The sequence below is a fragment of the Rhinolophus sinicus genome, linkage group LG06, assembly GCF_036562045.2.
Source record: "Rhinolophus sinicus isolate RSC01 linkage group LG06, ASM3656204v1, whole genome shotgun sequence".
NCBI lineage: Eukaryota > Metazoa > Chordata > Mammalia > Chiroptera > Rhinolophidae > Rhinolophus > Rhinolophus sinicus.
In genome coordinates, this window is record NC_133756.1 from 154,047,854 (window position 1) to 154,065,307 (window position 17,454).

A 17,454-nucleotide genomic window follows, 5' to 3' on the forward strand; every position below is an offset into this window, starting at 1 on the left:
CTCCAGCGCAGCTTCCTGCTATCAGCCCCTTCCCCTTTCTCAGTGGTAAGCACACTTACCACCCCGCCCCCCGCACACTCCAGAAGAGAAGCCAACATACCGAAACACTTGCTCAGGTTCGTCTGCTTGTCGATAAACACCTTGGCCGACACGACATTCCCGAAGGGCATAAACATCTGCAGCAGGTCCTGATCCCCAAACTCCTGGGGCAGGTGGTAGATGAACAGGTTGGCTCCCTCGGGACCTTCAAAACACCCAACGATGGAAAGATATCAGTGTCAAGCACGCTCAGACCCCTGCACCAACAGTCTCTCACTTCCCTGTGTTAAAACTGTCAGCACCCCAACAAACAGAGATTTGGAGAATTGAACAGATTCTCCAAAGACACGGCAGGGAACTGAAGAGCAATAACTGAAACAGTCCTTCCCTCACGCTTAGCCACACTCCGTCTCACTGAGATGTCAGAATTTGACCTTGTGGGAGGAAGGTATGCTGAGACGATAAACTAGGCAGACTTGTGTGTGGAACAATAAAATCAGAGACTAGAGGCTTACGGAGGAACACAGAAACGGAGGGAGAACGAGATTATAAACGAAACAGGTTTCAAAATGGTGCCTAGAAACTACAGGGACAGCAAACAGACTGGCAGTTGTCAAGAGGCAGGGAATGACTACAAAGGAACAGGAGGGAATTTCTTGGGGTGACAGAAATGTTCTTTATCTGTGATGGAGGTTACAGGAGTGTATACACTCAGCAAAGCTCATAAAGCTATATTCCAAAAAATGGTGAATTTTACCTTATGTAAACTGCGCCTCAGTAAAAAGAAATTACATTTTAAAAGTTGCCTATGATAAACACTGAGCTCAAAAATAGAATATGCTTTCCTTTTCTCGCCACTCAACTGACTGATTTTCTAACCAAAGAAGAGCTTCATTAAAACCACAGTCCAGCCTTTCTCCAGCCACCCTGGCCTCCCTGATGTTGTCAAACACATTAAGGAACATGGCTGCCTCAGGGCCTTTGCACTTGCTGTTCTCTGCCCCCATTACTCTTCTTATTCTGCTTCCATGCTTCCTTCGGGTTTCAGCTTACATGGCAACTTAGAAAGGCCTTCTCTGACCATTCCATATAAAATGCTGTGCCTCTGGCTGTCTCCTCTCTTCTTTCCTGCTCATCATTCTAGAGTATCATCTGGAACACCTCCTGCTTTTACCTGTTTATTGTCTGTCTCCAAAGTTCCATCAGTTCCCCCCTACCACATCCCAGGGCACGTAAGTGTATGATTCAGAGCAGGTAAGAATGTACTAGACCAGGACTTCTTGTTGCTATGGCAAGATATTGGATACTTGTCTTTTTCCTACACTAGTGCTTACATATTGCCAGCTCCTAGCTATAAAAACCCAGTCAAATATGCACAGAGGAATCAGCAGCGAGGAATCAGCAGGACTTTTCTCTTCATACAAACCACCTTCAGCCCCTTTTCTACCTAGAAAGCCTCTCTTGAATTTAATACCATTTATATCAATACACATATTGCCCACTGCATCGACCCATGGGCCCTAACTCTTTCTGTCCAATCAGCCTTCAGTCTGTCTCAATAAGGAAAAGCATAGGTCAGAAAGTGAGGAGAATTCCAAACGATATTGCCGTACACAGAAGATACCCTCTGACAGGTTTGTAATACAGAGAGAAGACTTCCTAAGACTTGATTACTAGATTGCCCCACTGGTGTCAGACACAGTAAGGTCGGTATGTTTCCTCCTCTAAAAATGGCAGCCCAATCCCAGGAGGGTGCGTAGAGGTTCTGATATGAGCCATATCCAGAAAACATTCCAAAAACAGATCACACTTCACAGTTTCTCAGTCTACCCGACAATGACCTTTGCCCTGCATTTCAGTTCTGGTGCAGACGGAGAAACCACCCCCATCCCTGACTCCAGCCTCCCTTTGCACTCACCTTCCTTCTGGCTTCCAGCAGCACCAATACTCTGCTGTGTCAACAGATTCTGGTTGTACAGAGTGGGAAGCGCTGCGGCAGCGTACTGCTGGATCCCCGAGTAGGCCTGTGTGAGGGCCTCCATGGTGCTCCCAGTGCCATTGGAAAGGCCACTGCTGCCCAGGCCGCCATTTAGAGCAGCCATCCCTTGGGTAGGGAGTGGGGAGAGAACAGGATTAGCAGATTGGAAAGACTCAACCGACGCCGAAGACAAACTCCGAAGTCCTCCCTTTCATCTCTCTCTTAAGCTTCGCCCTGAGGAGGAATCCCCATCGGAGTGGTCAGATTTCAGGACACTCACCAGGCCTTGCTAATAGGTCATTTAAAAATGCCATCCCCAGGTGTGGCTCTCCCCATTACCTTCTTCCAATCTGTGCATTTTGGCCTTTCTGCCACTTTCTCACACAGAGCTGGAATCTGGTAAATAAGAATTCCAGGACTGGAGACTAACAGGGGGAGATGTGGTTTACAACAAGATGTGGTAAACCCTATCGGAAAAACAGCACCTAACGTTACTGAGTACATTCTACAGGCCAAACATACTGAACAATGTACTCAGAACTTTACCCATATTCTCATTTAACTTTCTAATAACCCGCCAAGTACTTTATTCCGACTTCATAGATGAGAAAATGACCTTAGAAAGGTGCCGGGAAGTAATAGCTAGTTAAGAGGAGAAATGGGATTAAACTCAGGTCTCAATCGAAAGCCCATGGTTATTTCTAAGTTCACTGGGCCACTCGTCATTCTAATGATGCCCTTACCTGGGCTGTTTAAAATGAGCTACCTGCACAAAGAATGGACTGGTGACATGTGGGGCTGCCCCTCACCTGCCAGAGAGCTGACATTGAGGCCTGCTGTCGCTCCAGCTAATGTCTGCAAGGCTCCAAGGGAGGCGATGGGGTTGACGGAGCTGCTGCTGCTGGAGCTTGGTGAAGACCCTGCTATCAGAAACCCATGAGTTAAACTCAAGCCAACACTTGCTTTCTCACGTCAACAGGAACCAAAGCCCAAGAGTGACCCTACTTAAGTACCCTCTTTTAAAGAGGTTTTCAGTTACTAACTTTGATAACTCTCCCTCCTGGACACAGACTCAAATGATGGTTACAAGACCCTAAAAATTATGAGCTTTCTCTTAAGTCAGAGGATGGCATTTGAAAATCTGTTGTTCATAAACTGACACCTTTGGGAATGGGAGTTAACTACTTTCCACAGTGACATCCATTCTCTTGGATTCTGGCCCCTACACGCTTACCTGAACTGGTGAGTACGCTGAGGGGACTGCTGGATGTAGTTAGAGCACTGGTACCACTTGGTGTGTTCTGAGCAGCGCTGGCTGCAGCAGCCAGTGCAGCCAAATTCTGTAACTGCATCGCATTTAACCCTGGAACATCCAAAGCAAGACATCAGCCAGCAGACAGGGGTGCATCCTATCCGCTCCAGCGTGACAGCACACACTGGCAGAAGGCTGGTTCCAAAGAAGAGCTGTTCTAGGTAAGCCTTACAAGCAATCCCACAGGGCTCCCAAAAGATCCAGGGATCAGTCAACTCATTAAGAAACTGGACAGCATTTCCTCAGGGAAGAGGTATCTAATCCAACAGCATGCCACCCAAGTGAGCGTTAATAAAGGGCTGGGCAATTAGGAAAGCAGGAAAGAGCGGTAGGTCTGTGGTCTACCGTGGGCCAGGTATCCAAGAGAACAGTAACGCCAAAGCCTGCGGCACAGAATGGGACAGCATCTGAGCCCATCACTCAGACTTGACAGGGGATGTGCTCTTTGAAATGGAGGTGAATAAGCAGAAAACTTAGCAGAGATCCAGAGGCCAAGGAAGGAACAACGAGGAAAATACATGTGAGCACAGCAACAGGAGGAAGAATAAAGGAAAACAAAACCAAACACCATTTGAATAGCAGATTAGTCATCCTAAGGAGAAGAGAGAGAAAACACTTGAGGGAAAAACTTGCAAGAGAACCTAGACGGCAGTTCCAGGCGCGAGAAATTGGAACTGCGCTGACAACGTGCTGTAAATCTTTTTCAGACGCCGGGCAGGCGGGGGCGGGGGCAGAGGTAATGGGATAACAAACCACCACCGAGTCCCCGTCTACCACTTTCTAAGTCTCCGGGACAAAGGGAACTACACTATCAACATTTTTCAAACAGCAAAATGCGGGTCAGCTTAGCCCAGTCCTTTCTCAAATGCACTTGCCAAGGGACAGGGGCAGGCAGCTCTGCAGCTACCCCACTACCTGCCTAAGGTTTGTCTGTGGAGCCCATTTTGTTATAAACTCAGGTATTTGTCAATTAAGTTTCCTGGGCATGTTAACATCAACAAACGGTAATTCACCTAAGAAGTAACATGTATAAGACACAGGTACACTGCCTGCCTGGGTTCTAGCGGCTTTTCTTCAGAGGCACTGGAAAGAAAGAACTGCTGCAGTTTTCTTGTGATCAAAGGGCCTTAGAAAGTCTGCCGGTGCTAACAGCTCTTTTCCACATTCTTCCTCAACGTCTTGGTGGGGAGCAGCAAACAAGCCCAGAGCAAGCTGGTCTCCATGACTAATAGAACTTCCTTCTAGAGACAAGGCAGTAGAGTCCTGGGATGTTCATTTTATGTCAGGTTCACATGAGTGGGAAAATCTTTTTCCTGCATAAACAGTGCAAAACTCTGAGCCTGCTGTGAGCTGGGTCTGTGGGCCTGGCTGCTGCAGCTCCTCCGCAGCCGTGAAACACTTACCTCCCATTGGGTGGAGGCTGCTCAGGGTGTTGAGGTTCCCAGAAGAGGCAGTCTGCTGAAGGAGCTGCAAATAAAGCTAGACATTACACCAAAAAACAGAACAAGAGTGAGAGTGAGGGCTGGTTCTGCATCTGGGGTAACTACAGCACAGCAAAGCGAGAGTGCAGAGGCCCCCACACAGAAGACCGTCGAAGACAAGAACCCGAGCCGACACAACAGAACGTCAGGCCGACAACAGCACAGGACACACAGCACAGCAAAGCCCTGGCCCCGCGACACTTATGTTCCTTGAGGACCGAGCCAAGTTCAAGTCCCGCGCAACAGAATACAGCCCAACAAAGGACAGAAGTAGAGCAGGGAGCTAAGCTCCACTCCAGCAGCTATGTTGTCGGCTGCGATGAGTGTTTGCATATGGGTGGCTGCCACTTCTATTTCCTCTCTCCCAAGCTCTCCTTAGTTAGGTCCACACATCTTTCATTTTGCAGACTGTTTCCATCTGGACACTCAATTTCTACTTTATGCAACTCGCTTACACATCAAATCTGACCACGAGGGTATTCCTTGGAATCATTCTTTACCAGCCACAATCGATCAGTGCCTCCCACGCTCCACATCCATTTATGTCCACCCGCCAAGCTGGTCTTCACTGCTGCGATGACCAAATGATTGCTGGATCAGTCCACTGCAGTTCAGTGAACATTCTCTTTGAATGGGTGTCCCATAACAAACAAAACAAGAGGAGCTGTCCATGAGCTTATGAATCTCCATGACCTTGACCTTATTCTGTATCTTAGCAAACTGCAACCTTCATCTAACCAACCTGCTGAAAACCTTTGCTCCATACAAACACAATCACTGTTCCTTATGGATAACTGGTATTCTTGTTTCTAGATCCTTTCGTCAACCTATTCTCCACCTGCCAAGCTGGTCTTCACTGCTGCGATGACCAAACGATTAAATATCTAACCTGGTTTCTCTGTCATCATGAATCCCTTTAGTCCATGGGTTTCAGAAGGTCCACAAACCTCCAGAAGTAGAATGAAAAAAATGCACATACACACAATTTTCACTAGGTTCTCAAAGGGGTCCACAACCCCACAATTACTAAGAACCACTGCTCTAGTACAACAGAAATCAGGTTCAATCCACATATTCCAGAAGGAACCTCATAAGTACGATGCTGCACTATCCCTTACACAGCCCATTAGCACCCACAGCGTCTTCATTTTTGTCGTCCTAAATCCCGTGGGCCATGGGTTCAGTCCAGCCGGCGGACTGCGCATGCTGTACTTGGCACCTTCATTTCTCTCTAAATGAGAAGAGTTCTTAGGGAGGGATCACACCTAACTTAGAGACCATAGCTCTCACCATATACCATCATGCATTTGTTGCAATGACAACAAAAAGGGGAGTGTTCCCTGAATAAAGGCTCCAAAACTCTCTAAGAAAAGTAAATGAGTATCGTAGAGATCACTTTCAAAGCATTATCACTTTGCAGAAGACTAAAATCTCTTTGAAGCTTCTGAACTTTTAAGCAATGTTCTAGCATTAAGAAACAACTTAATCTGTTGAAATAGAACAATAATCTACACTTTTTTTTTTTAATGATTATTGCTTCAATGTCTTTTTTTTTTTTAAGGAGGGCGCAGCTCACAGTGGCCCACGTGGGGACTGAACCGGCAACCTTGATGCCAGTATCAGCACCACGTTCTAACCAACTGAGCTAATGGGCCACCCCCAACCATCTACACTTTTTGACTTCAGAGAACTACTAGCTAGGATAAACTGGGATTTCTTCTAACATTTTACAACTATGGAGACTAACGGGCATCAAATTAGCCAAAAAATCTTTGAAAGGATGAGGAATGAATGACTATTCCTATGTGTATATTTTTGGACTATCCATATAAATGGAGTGCTTTCATCATTTATTTTCCTTCATTGGTAGCTTCACAGATGACCTGTCATTTCTGATTCGCAGATGACACGGTTTTAATTGTGTTGTCCTGTCTGCAATTCTTTTCAAGGTTAAAGCAGTGATAATCCCCTATGACACATTAAAGACCCAGTAAATCTAAATAACAAACTGGAACCTGCCCCTCTTTTGGACTGTATGACTCAACTCAACAGGAGATCAAATTAAAAGAAATCTATTTATGACATAGTGAACTCAAATATACATCTGTAATACTCATTTAATAATGTCCATGCTTGATCTCTTAGTCAGCAGACAGGAACATTTACCATACTTTCAGGGAGACTCAATTAGGTCTTTAATGATGCCCTCTACATCTGGTAGAAAGAGATATGGAGAAAGATATTTGGTAGCTAAGATTCCCTTAGGAATATTTTTTCTTAGGGGTAGAGACATATGAGATGTTTCTAAATCTTTTTATCAGGAAATTAGGATTTCACTTTAATTGTAGCAGAAGCCTCAGGATATAACCAAAGATGTGTGACGAGAGAGGGAGAGAGGGAGAGAGGTAGAGAGGTAGAGAGGTGGGGGGACGGGAGAGGGAAGGGGAAAGGACTTAACGAACACTGCATTGCCTGAATTCTGACATAAAATTTCAATGTGCTAAAAGCTGTAAATGCCAGTATGTCTGTTAGCTGGGGACAGCAGAAGAAGAAACAGCTGGGAGCTTGCACAGTCCGCAGAAAGCAAACCACAAAGACTCACTGCTAAATACTGGGGTCCGAGAGTATTCAGACCAGCGAGGTTTCCCCACACAGATGCTGCACTGATTTGCTGCATCTGCTGCTGGAGCTGCTGGGCCATTCTCTTCTGTTCTTTGTCCTTCTGTGTATCAGCAAATTTTACCACCATGGGGGATGAGCAACCCTGTGAGAACGCCAAAACGAAAGGGTCAAACTTCTCCTTCTGGGGGAAGGAAAAAATCCTCCTTTCTAGTGACACACAGGCTGCACTCTAATTTCACTAACTGCCAAATGATTCTTTTCCTGACACTGTAAATGATAAAAGAAGATTTAAAAAGGCAACTAGTTCCATCCAATATGTTAATTTTAATGTTAATTTAATAACATTCAATATGTTAACGAAAGCATCAATTTTTAACTTTAAGACATCTGGCATGCTTAACTTTCAGAGCAACCAGATACTGCGCATGCTGCTGGGCTTTGAAGACCAAACGTCTGGGTGCTCTCAGCTACGGAACGCCCCTCTTTGATTCATCTGTTCCCTACCTCCATGGTCTGTGCTTGGTGCATTGCCTTGATAGCCGTCTGTGCCATGGCTCTTGTTGTGAAAGTCACAAACGCACAACCTGGTAAGAGAAGAGTCAACAACTCATTCATTCGTTTATTTATTTATAGACATTTACTGAGCACCTACTATGATGCTAGCAATACAGACATGGTTCCTGCCTTCGGGGGGTTCATGATGTAGTGGAAGAGAGATATGTCACACCAGGGCGATTAAGTGCTACAATGAAAAACCGGGAAAGCACAGGTGGGAAACAAAGTCCTTAAGGGACAGATACGAGGATTCATATCCTCTAGTTCCTCTTGAGAAGGAGGTGTTTCCAATTTTGGCATCAACAATCTCTCCAAAAGGGGAAGAAGAAAAAAAAAGAAAGAGAAAAAAAAAACCTCTTCGAGCACAAAAAGATACATGACACTGGAGTGCAGAATACAGCCTCCTTAAGGGTGCTGGGGAAGTATGAAAGGGATCAACTGGTAAGAGGAGTTGTGATTGGACCTAGATATATAACACCACTCCTAACCTTTCCATGACAGAGCCGTGTTGGCTAGGGATCACTGGTTTTCACTGGTCCAACTAAAAAGAGAATTTAAGACAAGTATCTTTAACGGCTGCAAATGGACCCACCTCGGCTCAGTCCGTCAGGCCCCCGCAATATTCGGCACTCTTCAATCTGCCCAAATGAAGAGAACATGACTCGGATGTCATTTTCAGTGCACTTCTTGGAAATCATACCAATAAACAGCTTCCTGTCTTCCACTGCTAAGAGAGTAAAACACAAAGGCTTGAACATTATTACTAAAGAGGTAGTATATAGCACAGACTCTGGAGGCAAGACCACCTGGGTTTGAACCCTGATTCTGTGCCCTTACACCACATTTCATGGATTCTAGGATACACACTTTTTCATCATTTAGCACCTCCTCTTATAAACAATGGTATCTTAAAATTCTAATTGGAAGCATTTAGATGAAATATAGTAGCTCTGTGATCTTATAAAAGTTACTTAACCATTCTGTGCCTGTTTCTTCGTCTGATAACTAGGGATAACCGGGTTTACCTCAAAGGTAGCTGCAGGCATTTAACGTACAGTGCTTAGATTCTTGCCTAGCACTTAGTAACTGTTTGCTCTTACTATGTAACAATACTACTAAAGAAAGAGTTTTCACACTTAATTGATAGGACAAGAGTAACAGAACACATCTTTCAGAGTCTAACTGTCCACTTTTCTTTTCTGACTCTCCTCGAGGACTAAGTTCTCCTTCCTAACTTGTTTATTTCCCCCCTTCACTTCTGTCCATAAGAAATTATACTACCCAGATATTCCAGTTTACTCTAAAATATTCTTGTAATGTTTCCCTACCAACTAACTCTATTTATCTGTTATTTTTCATACTTATTTTAAAGAAAAAACAGATAATTTAGATGACAGATTACTTAGAGCACTGAGCCACTCTTACACCATACACAAAAATTCACTAAAATGGATTAGACTTGAATTTAACACATTGTTTGTGGGAAACGAGTATACTCGTCATATCGCCTCTAGTTGGAACCGGCAAAAATTTTGCAAAGTAAATAAATAGAGACTTCTTTTTAAACTAAAACACTGAAAGTTTCATAGAAAAATATCAAATAGATCGAAAGATATGAATATTTTACGGAAAGTCTAATTTTGGTGAGAAAATGTCAAAAAAGCCCCGCGTTATGACGCGATTTGGCGGGAAAATGCCCGCTTACAAAGTGTTAAGATCTGAAACCATAAAACTCTTAGAAGAAAACCACAGGCTTGGTAAGCTCCTTGACATCAGTTTTGGCAATGACTTCCTTGGATATGACTCCAAAAGCAAAAATTAACAAGTGGGACTACGTCAAACTAATATGCTCTGCAGAGCAAAGGAAATCATCAACAAAATGAGAAGGCAACATATTGAATGGGAGAAAATATTTGCAAATCATATATCTCATTTAACTAAAGACAAAACCCCACATCTAATTAAAAAATAGGCGGATGGCTCAGTTAGAGCGCGAGCTCTGAACAACAGGGTTTGCCAGTTTGATTCCCACATGGGCCAGTGAGCTGCACCCCCCACAACTAGATTGAAAACAACGAGCTGCCGGTGGGCGGCCAGATAGCTCAGTTGGTTAGAGAGCGAGCTCTTAACAGCAAGGTTGCTGGTTCAATTCCCACATGGGATGGTGGGCTGCGCCCCCTGCAAGTAGACTGAAAACAGTAACTGGACTTGGAGCTGAGCCGTGCCCCCCACAACTAGACTGAAGGACAACAACTTGGAGTTGATGGGCCCTGGAGAAACACACTGTTCCCCAATTGAAAAAAAAAAAAAAAAAGGTAGAGGATCTGAAATGACACCCTCTCCCCTCAAAAATGACAAACAAATGGACAACAGGTACATAAAAAGATGCTTTATATTACTAATCATCAGGGAAATGCAAGTCAAAACTACAAGATATTACCACCTCATACCTCTTCGAATTGTTATTATCAAAAAGACAAGAAAACAACAGATGTTGGTGAGAATGTGGAGAAAAGAGAAACTTTGTACACTGTTGGTGGAAGGTAAATGCATGTAAATTAGTGCAACTATTACAGAAAACAGTGTAGAGTTTCCTCAAAAAATTAAAACTGGGGCCGGCCCGGTGGCTCAGGCAGTTAGAGCTCCGTGCTCCTAACTCCGCTGCCGGTTCGATTCCCACATGGGCCAGTGGGTTCTCAACCACAAGGTTGCCAGTTTGATTCCTCGAGTCCCGCAAGGGATGATGGGCAGCGCCCCCTGCAACTAAGATTGAACACGGCACCTTGAGCTGAGCTGCCTCCCGGATGGCTCAGTTGGTTGGAGCGCAGGCTCTCAACCACAAGGTTCCCGGTTCGACTTCCACAAGGGATGGTGGGCTGCACCCCCTGCAACTAGAAAAACGGCAACTGGGCCTGGAGCTGAGCTGTGCCCTCCACAACTAAGATTGAAAGGACAACAACTTGACTTGGAAAAAAGGCCTGGAAGTACACACTGTTCCCCAATAGAGTCCTATCTATTCCCCTTCCCCAATAAAATTTTTTTTAAAAAAATTAAAACTGGAACTACCATATTATCCAGCAATTCTACTTTGGGTATGTATCTGAAGAAAATAAAAACACTAACTTGAAAAGATACATGCACCCCTATGTTCATTCTAGCATTATTTACAATAGCCAAATATGGAAGCAACCTAAGTGTCCACAGATGAATGAATGGATAAAGAAGCTGTGGTGTGTGTGTATGTATACAATGAAATGTTATTCAGCCGTAAAAAAGAAGGACATCTAGCTATTTGCAATGATATGAATGGACCTTGAGGGCATTATTCTAAGTGAAAGTCAAACAGAGAAAGACAAATACAGTTTGATCTCTCTTATATGTGGAATCTTAAAAAGAAAACAAAACCCCAAGCTCATACAGAGAACAGATGACTGATGGTTGCCAGAGACAGGGAGTGGGGAGGAGGACAAAAAGGCACAAGCTTTCGGTTATAAAATAAGTAAGTCATGAGGATGTAAGGTACAGGGTGGTAACTACAGTTAATAACACTGTATTGCATATTTGAAAGTTGCTAAGTAGATCTTAAAAGTTCTCATCACAAGACAAAAATTTTTTTGTAACCACATATGGTGATGGATGTTAACTAGACTTACCGTATTGTGACCACTTTACGATATACACAAATAATTGAAATATTATATTGTACACCTGAAACTAATATAATTTGTTAATTCTACCTCAGAAAGAAATTACTTAGAGCACTACACAATCCAGATGCCACGAGAAACAGCAAACGAACCAGGAAGAAAGCTGGTAAGGGGAGGGCTGGTGTGCTTGCTTACCATTGTTCTTCTCACTGTCGGCAGGTTTCATCTGTATAGGATGATGCATCTAAAATGGAAAATGAATATTACCATGGCATACATTGAAGGCATTCAGGAATATAAATCAGGGTTCTAAAGGAATACCAAAACTAAAGCCTTAAGAGTTCTCTTGAACTCACGTCTGCTTCATGATCTTTCCCCCACAAAATACCAGAATAGGTAGAATGCTGAGTCAAGAAGGCAAAATTCTCTTGGCTGAGAGACAACTACTTTCAGCCTATCTTCTGTGAAATATCCCCGTTACATCAATCCCTGGGGCAGTCGCCCTTTGCCCAAACTGGTTTTCAGGGTGCGCCTGACATGCATCAGCACGTTGCACGTGTCAAAACCCCCACAACCCCACTAACTAGCAGGAGATTTCTTACCCCTGGGAGGACCTTCATGTTGTGAAGAGCATTCTGTGCTTCCAATGCAGCTTTGCGGGTGTAAAACGTAACAAAACAGCACCCTGCAATAAGTACGAGTTCAGAAAATCAAACCAGTCCTTGCAAAGTGGACAATTCCTAGAGCACTCCCAGATACAGTGGAACTTAAAAATGGCAGGGTTTATTAAAATTAGCCAGAGAGAGACACACAGAGAGACAGAGAGAGAGACACAGAACCTAGCAGAGGGGGGAAAGAAACAACCCCCCCCCCATTTTCTATGCATTTTCTTTATTGTTATATTCTCTCAGTTCTACTAAAATTCTTCTTTTGCTGCTCCTATAACTTCTCCGGGAAAGATGACTTCCCTTACAAAGGTCACAGTACCATGCCATTCAACCCACCCTACTTGGAGCAACAGGTAGTGTGCTGGGCAAGATGACTCAGGTCCAGACAAGACCAGGGCTTTGCACTCTTGCGGCATGGAGTCTACGAGAAACTCTTTCTTTCACAGAATAAACCACTCCTTGCATTGTAGCCAATTCCTACCACATGCCTCAAACATCACAATCATTTATTAAATTATAAAATGACTTAGAGAACCTCTTACTATCCTTTTGTGGACTCTTGGTTCTCATCAAATGTAATTAAGCTTCTAACAGCACATGGCGCTGACAGAGCTGTAGATTTTGTGCTTTGTGTCTTTCCTGGGGATGTGAGGGAGGAAGCAAATCTTGTAAACCTCAGGTCCATAGTCCCTCCTCACTGCTGAGTCATCATCTACATACACTAACAAAAATCCATGGGTACACGGACAGTCTTTTCTTTCAGCTTATCCTAGCCAAAACACTAAAGAAAACCTTATGTGGTTCGTTTACTTACACTTTATTTTTGTCAATCCATTCCCAAGATCAAATGAGACACTAACAAGAGTCTGTCTCTTGAATTCGGAGTTCTCGCGAAGGACTGCTCAAGATCCATTTTACAAATAATCCTCATGAAGTCACCTTAACTTTTCATTTTTTAATCCATTAAGTGTGTCTGGGCTGGAATATAAGCCACTATAAAATGACAGACATCCCCCTCCCCCCATTACCACAGGAACATTCTGCCAATGAGAAAACAGCACGCACACGACAGAAATTACTATGCAAAACCGAAGCCCTCACCTTTGCTCTGAGGAGGGTTTTGGCTCCTATCCCTTAGGACGTTGATTTCATAGACAGCACCATACTGTTCAAAGAGTTCCCTCAAATCCTTCTCAGACCAGGTCCTCGGAACCTGGCCCACAAACATCTTGATAGCATCAAGATCCGGTTGATCTGGGTGGTCCAGGGTGCCGTTCATTTTCTTTGAGCTGCATTAGATAAAATAAAACTCATGTATTCATGTTGCTTTCCAGAGGGAGTTTTCTTTGCTATAAAGATGTCAACTACTTTCTGGAAAAGTAGGGGGAAAATTCTACTTCCTTTCACTACTTCCACTCAATTTATGAGTTACCAGAGTTCCCCCGTCCCCCCTCACCATGGCCACCCCCTTCCATTATAATTAGATCCCAAACTAAAGTCACCAAACTGATTAGGACATCCCGGGTTTTAATTAAGAAACTGAGTTTCATTTATTCCTTGTCTAGCATGAGAATTCTCAGAACTGACTAGAATTTGGCCTCTGTGGCTGTCTCATGTGTTAATCCTGGTGCTCTCGAGTTAGGCACCCAGACTAAAACAAAGCTTTGCCTCTTAAACTCTGACAAATGATGGTTATATAAACATAAACAATGATGCCATCATTCTGGGTTTTTACTGTTTCTAAGTTATCCAATTTACTGCTATTTTTCTAAGACTTTACCGGTTAATTCCCTTACCAACTGCAACCATTACAATGTCAACAAATTCCTCCAATCCTATCACACCAAACTTAATGCTAACTTTAATACCTTCCTTGCTAGCCCTGCAACTGCCAAGAACCTAGGGGGATTCTTGCACAATAAATATTTCCACCACTCAAAATAATCAAAGAACTCCTCCTACCACTGTTTCAAGATGTTATCTCAAGTAATAACAACTTAAATTCCAAATAGCTAGCATAATTAACTTTTGTGTTAGTGTTTGCTGTTTAATCCAGAATCACATTATCATATTCAAATTTGCCATGTTTTAATATCCAGTCCTAAATAAAATGCTAGTTTTCATGAAAGAAAAAAACAGTAGCTTTTCCACCACTATTTTTTTGAATATTTAAAGATCCTTGAGAATGCTGAATCTATGAAAGCAGCTCAACCTTTGTCTTTTAATTCCTAAATCTCTTGTATCTAAACACCCACAGGGGCTATTCTCACATCACCTCTGCTAAACCTAGCACTAACTAAATGTCAAAAGCTGATGAGATGAATGGTATGGTACAGAGACCAACTCTCACTGCTGTGTCTGTGAAGTTTCCCCACACTCTGGCTCTTAGTCTATAGCTCCTTGAAGGCAGAAACTGGTTTATTTCCTATTCATTCTTGTAGCCACACCTGCTACAGTCAATGCCTGGTTCAAAGGAAGTACTCAATGTGGGAAGGGAGAAGTTTCTTTTTCTCAACAATTTCCTCTATTTAAGCAACTCGCCCAGAGAGAAATGAATGCAGTTCATAAAGAGGGCTCACAAATTAAAAAGCAGCTATTACCTCCTATGATTACTTCATTGTCACAGAATCCATCTAGCCTTTTTTGGTCACAGGATCAATCTACCATTTTTGTTTGCTTTTAAGTGTTTTGGGATGCACTGTTTTATTGGTTTTCCTTTAACCAATTAATTTAAAAGCACATGTGGCAAGTTGTTCCAAAAAAATAATGTAACTGCTTTTAGAAGCCTAAACCTAATGTTCTAACAGAAATCATGCTACCGTGATTTTTTTTTAAAAAAGCACTATGCTTAAACAATGAATGTCACTCCCTATGACCTGCCCTCAACAACTTTAATCACCAATTTTAATATTTTATTAAAATGTTGCTCATCTTCAATCATATTTTTATTCCAGGAAGAGTTAAGATAAAACCCCAGTGGTGCTCAGAGTGTTTACTAAGGAAGCTGATAGCTATTTCTGAAGAGACAGGGGTTTATTCATTTGCATGACACTGGAGGCCACTGTTTTGTTTGTCCCTTTCTTCTGAACTCGTGTGCCGTTTCTAAACTTTCTTCATCACTGTTTAGTGCAGAAGCATCAATATAGTCAACACATGTGGATTACGGTGTGTATAAAAGTTCAGTAGACTCAGCAACTCCAGATAAATGTCCTTCCTTTCTCTTTACTCTCTAAATCCCTCATTTCTTCATTCTACTTACTCCATGAACAAACCCGCCCCCCAACACCAATTCATTAGAAGAATCCCCAAGAGCAGTGCTACTCTAGGTGCCAAGGACCAGGGGCAATCTTCAAACTGAACTCGTTAGAAACTTTTACAGCAGTTGGATCAAGTGATTTTAAAAATGTTCAATCTAATAAGACACACAAAATGCAAATTCACACTTTATTATTTTGTTTTTCTATTCAACTGTTTTTACTGGATTTTATAAACTGGGGGCAGGGGCAGGACACAGTCCTTTCACCAGTTTGAGAAGCATTTCTAGAGCACAGCAAATTATCAGGCCAGGCTCACAATACTGTGGATATCATGCAACTGGAGTTAGGCCCTGGCTTAGCCCTCCCTCCAGTAAATACTGGGCACTGACTTACACAGGCCAGGCACTGTGTTAGATGTGGCATACAATGGTGAATAAGGAAAACATTTCTTTGGAGCGCATGAAGACGACAGAGTTAGAAATAAAAGTGGCAACATCAGCAGAGAGGAAAAAAAGAGAAGCAACCACATGTATACCTATGTATATGTAACAAGCAGTCAGAAACTTTCTCATCAACTATTATTGTGTCTGAAGAGATAAGCAATAATGCTCTTCTGCAACCTTCCACACATACTTCCAGTGTGCATGTTGTCCTTAGTTAAAAGTAACCGCTGCAAAAGCAAGTCACCTGGGGACAAGACCCCCAGTGTGATACTCCAAGGATCCCACATTGTCCCGGTATGGCATTTTCTACATGTCATTAAATCCATTCAAATCTGTGCTTATGTCCCCCCTGATGGAGAGCTCCTCAGGGTCAGTGACCATGAATTCTGCGTATTTATTATGCCTGCTCAAGAGCCCCCTGGAGAAGTGACAGGGTCCGTCACTCCTAAGAGGCAAGTCTGTGGAATTCTTATCTTCTGTGGAAACTGCCAGTACTTCTGTGAAGTAGAGAGTAAGATGGGAGAGAGAAAAAAAGCAGGGACTGCAGCAGTGCGGGAAGAGGGTAGATAACAAGGCAGCAAGTGCTTTGGGGGAGGGCATGGCACTAACCCACCTCTTTCTATGTTCCGTTTCTGACAGCAGAAGCAACAATGGCACCAACTGGCAAACCACTAAGAATGAGAAACTGAGAAATCAGGACCAGAGGCTGTCTCGTCTGGCTGATTCTCAATAGAACATGCCATAGGGAAACAGAGCAGAGAACCAACTTGGAAGAGAAACGGGAGGGAAAACAAAGAGCTTTATTTTCAAATCACATATCTGTTCAAAACTCCTAAGCTCTCTCTTCTTTCTCCTATCTTTCTCCCTCTGGAAACTTCCCAGCCCCAGGCCCAGCTCAGGGAGCAGAACTGATGCTCTCTACCACTTTCTTCCCACCCGCAAACCCTAGCTGACTAGACCGGGGGTGAATCTTAGCCCAACATGCGGATGCACTGGCTGGCCAGAAACCTAACAGCATGATGGATGCTTAAAACAGAAAGATAGGCCTTGCCAGTCAAATTCCTCTTCAGCTGCACTGAACAAGACAACAGCCGCTACCCACATTTGGCTATTTAATTTTAAAAACCCAGTTCCTCAGTCTCACTAGCCACATGTAACTAGTGACTGCCACATAGGATGGCAGAAATATAGAATACTTTTATCATCACAGAAAGTTCTACTGTACAACACTGCTCTAAAGAATCTGGAAATGGTTAACAGAAACAGGCAGTGGTGAAGCCAGAAGTGGAAAAGGTGCAACTAGAGACAGTGAGTTAAGCTGACAAGATGAAAGGGCAGTAGCAAGAGATAACAGGGGTTGTGCTACAATATAGATGAAGTTTGAAAACATTATGCTAAGTGAAAGAAGCCAATCACAAAAGGCTACATACTGTGTGATTCCATTTATATGAA

At 43.2% G+C, this 17,454-nt stretch overlaps 1 protein-coding gene across 34 annotated transcripts in view; it reads right to left on the minus strand.

The window, feature by feature from the left end:
* The window catches only part of CELF1 (CUGBP Elav-like family member 1), a 67,081-nt gene that overhangs the window by 6,809 nt on the left and 42,818 nt on the right, over nt 1–17,454 (minus strand). For 12 of the 34 annotated variants that reach the window (XM_074336381.1, XM_074336380.1, XM_074336382.1 and 9 more), the window contains 11 exons: nt 13,404–13,591; nt 12,237–12,319; nt 11,830–11,878; nt 8,580–8,714; nt 7,937–8,016; nt 7,413–7,574; nt 4,733–4,808; nt 3,252–3,380; nt 2,827–2,937; nt 1,958–2,143; nt 101–244 (listed from right to left, as the gene is read on the minus strand). In XM_074336381.1, the coding sequence (XP_074192482.1) occupies nt 101–244; nt 1,958–2,143; nt 2,827–2,937; nt 3,252–3,380; nt 4,733–4,808; nt 7,413–7,574; nt 7,937–8,016; nt 8,580–8,714; nt 11,830–11,878; nt 12,237–12,319; nt 13,404–13,581 (1,333 nt within the window). In that variant the 5' untranslated portion in view covers nt 13,582–13,591. Of the gene's footprint in view, nt 1–100; nt 245–1,957; nt 2,144–2,826; nt 2,941–3,251; nt 3,381–4,732; nt 4,809–7,412; nt 7,575–7,936; nt 8,017–8,579; nt 8,715–11,829; nt 11,879–12,236; nt 12,320–13,403; nt 13,592–17,454 lie in introns of all 34 variants that reach the window. The other 22 variants (XM_074336373.1, XM_019743666.2, XM_019743665.2 and 19 more) reach the window with 3 other exon arrangements.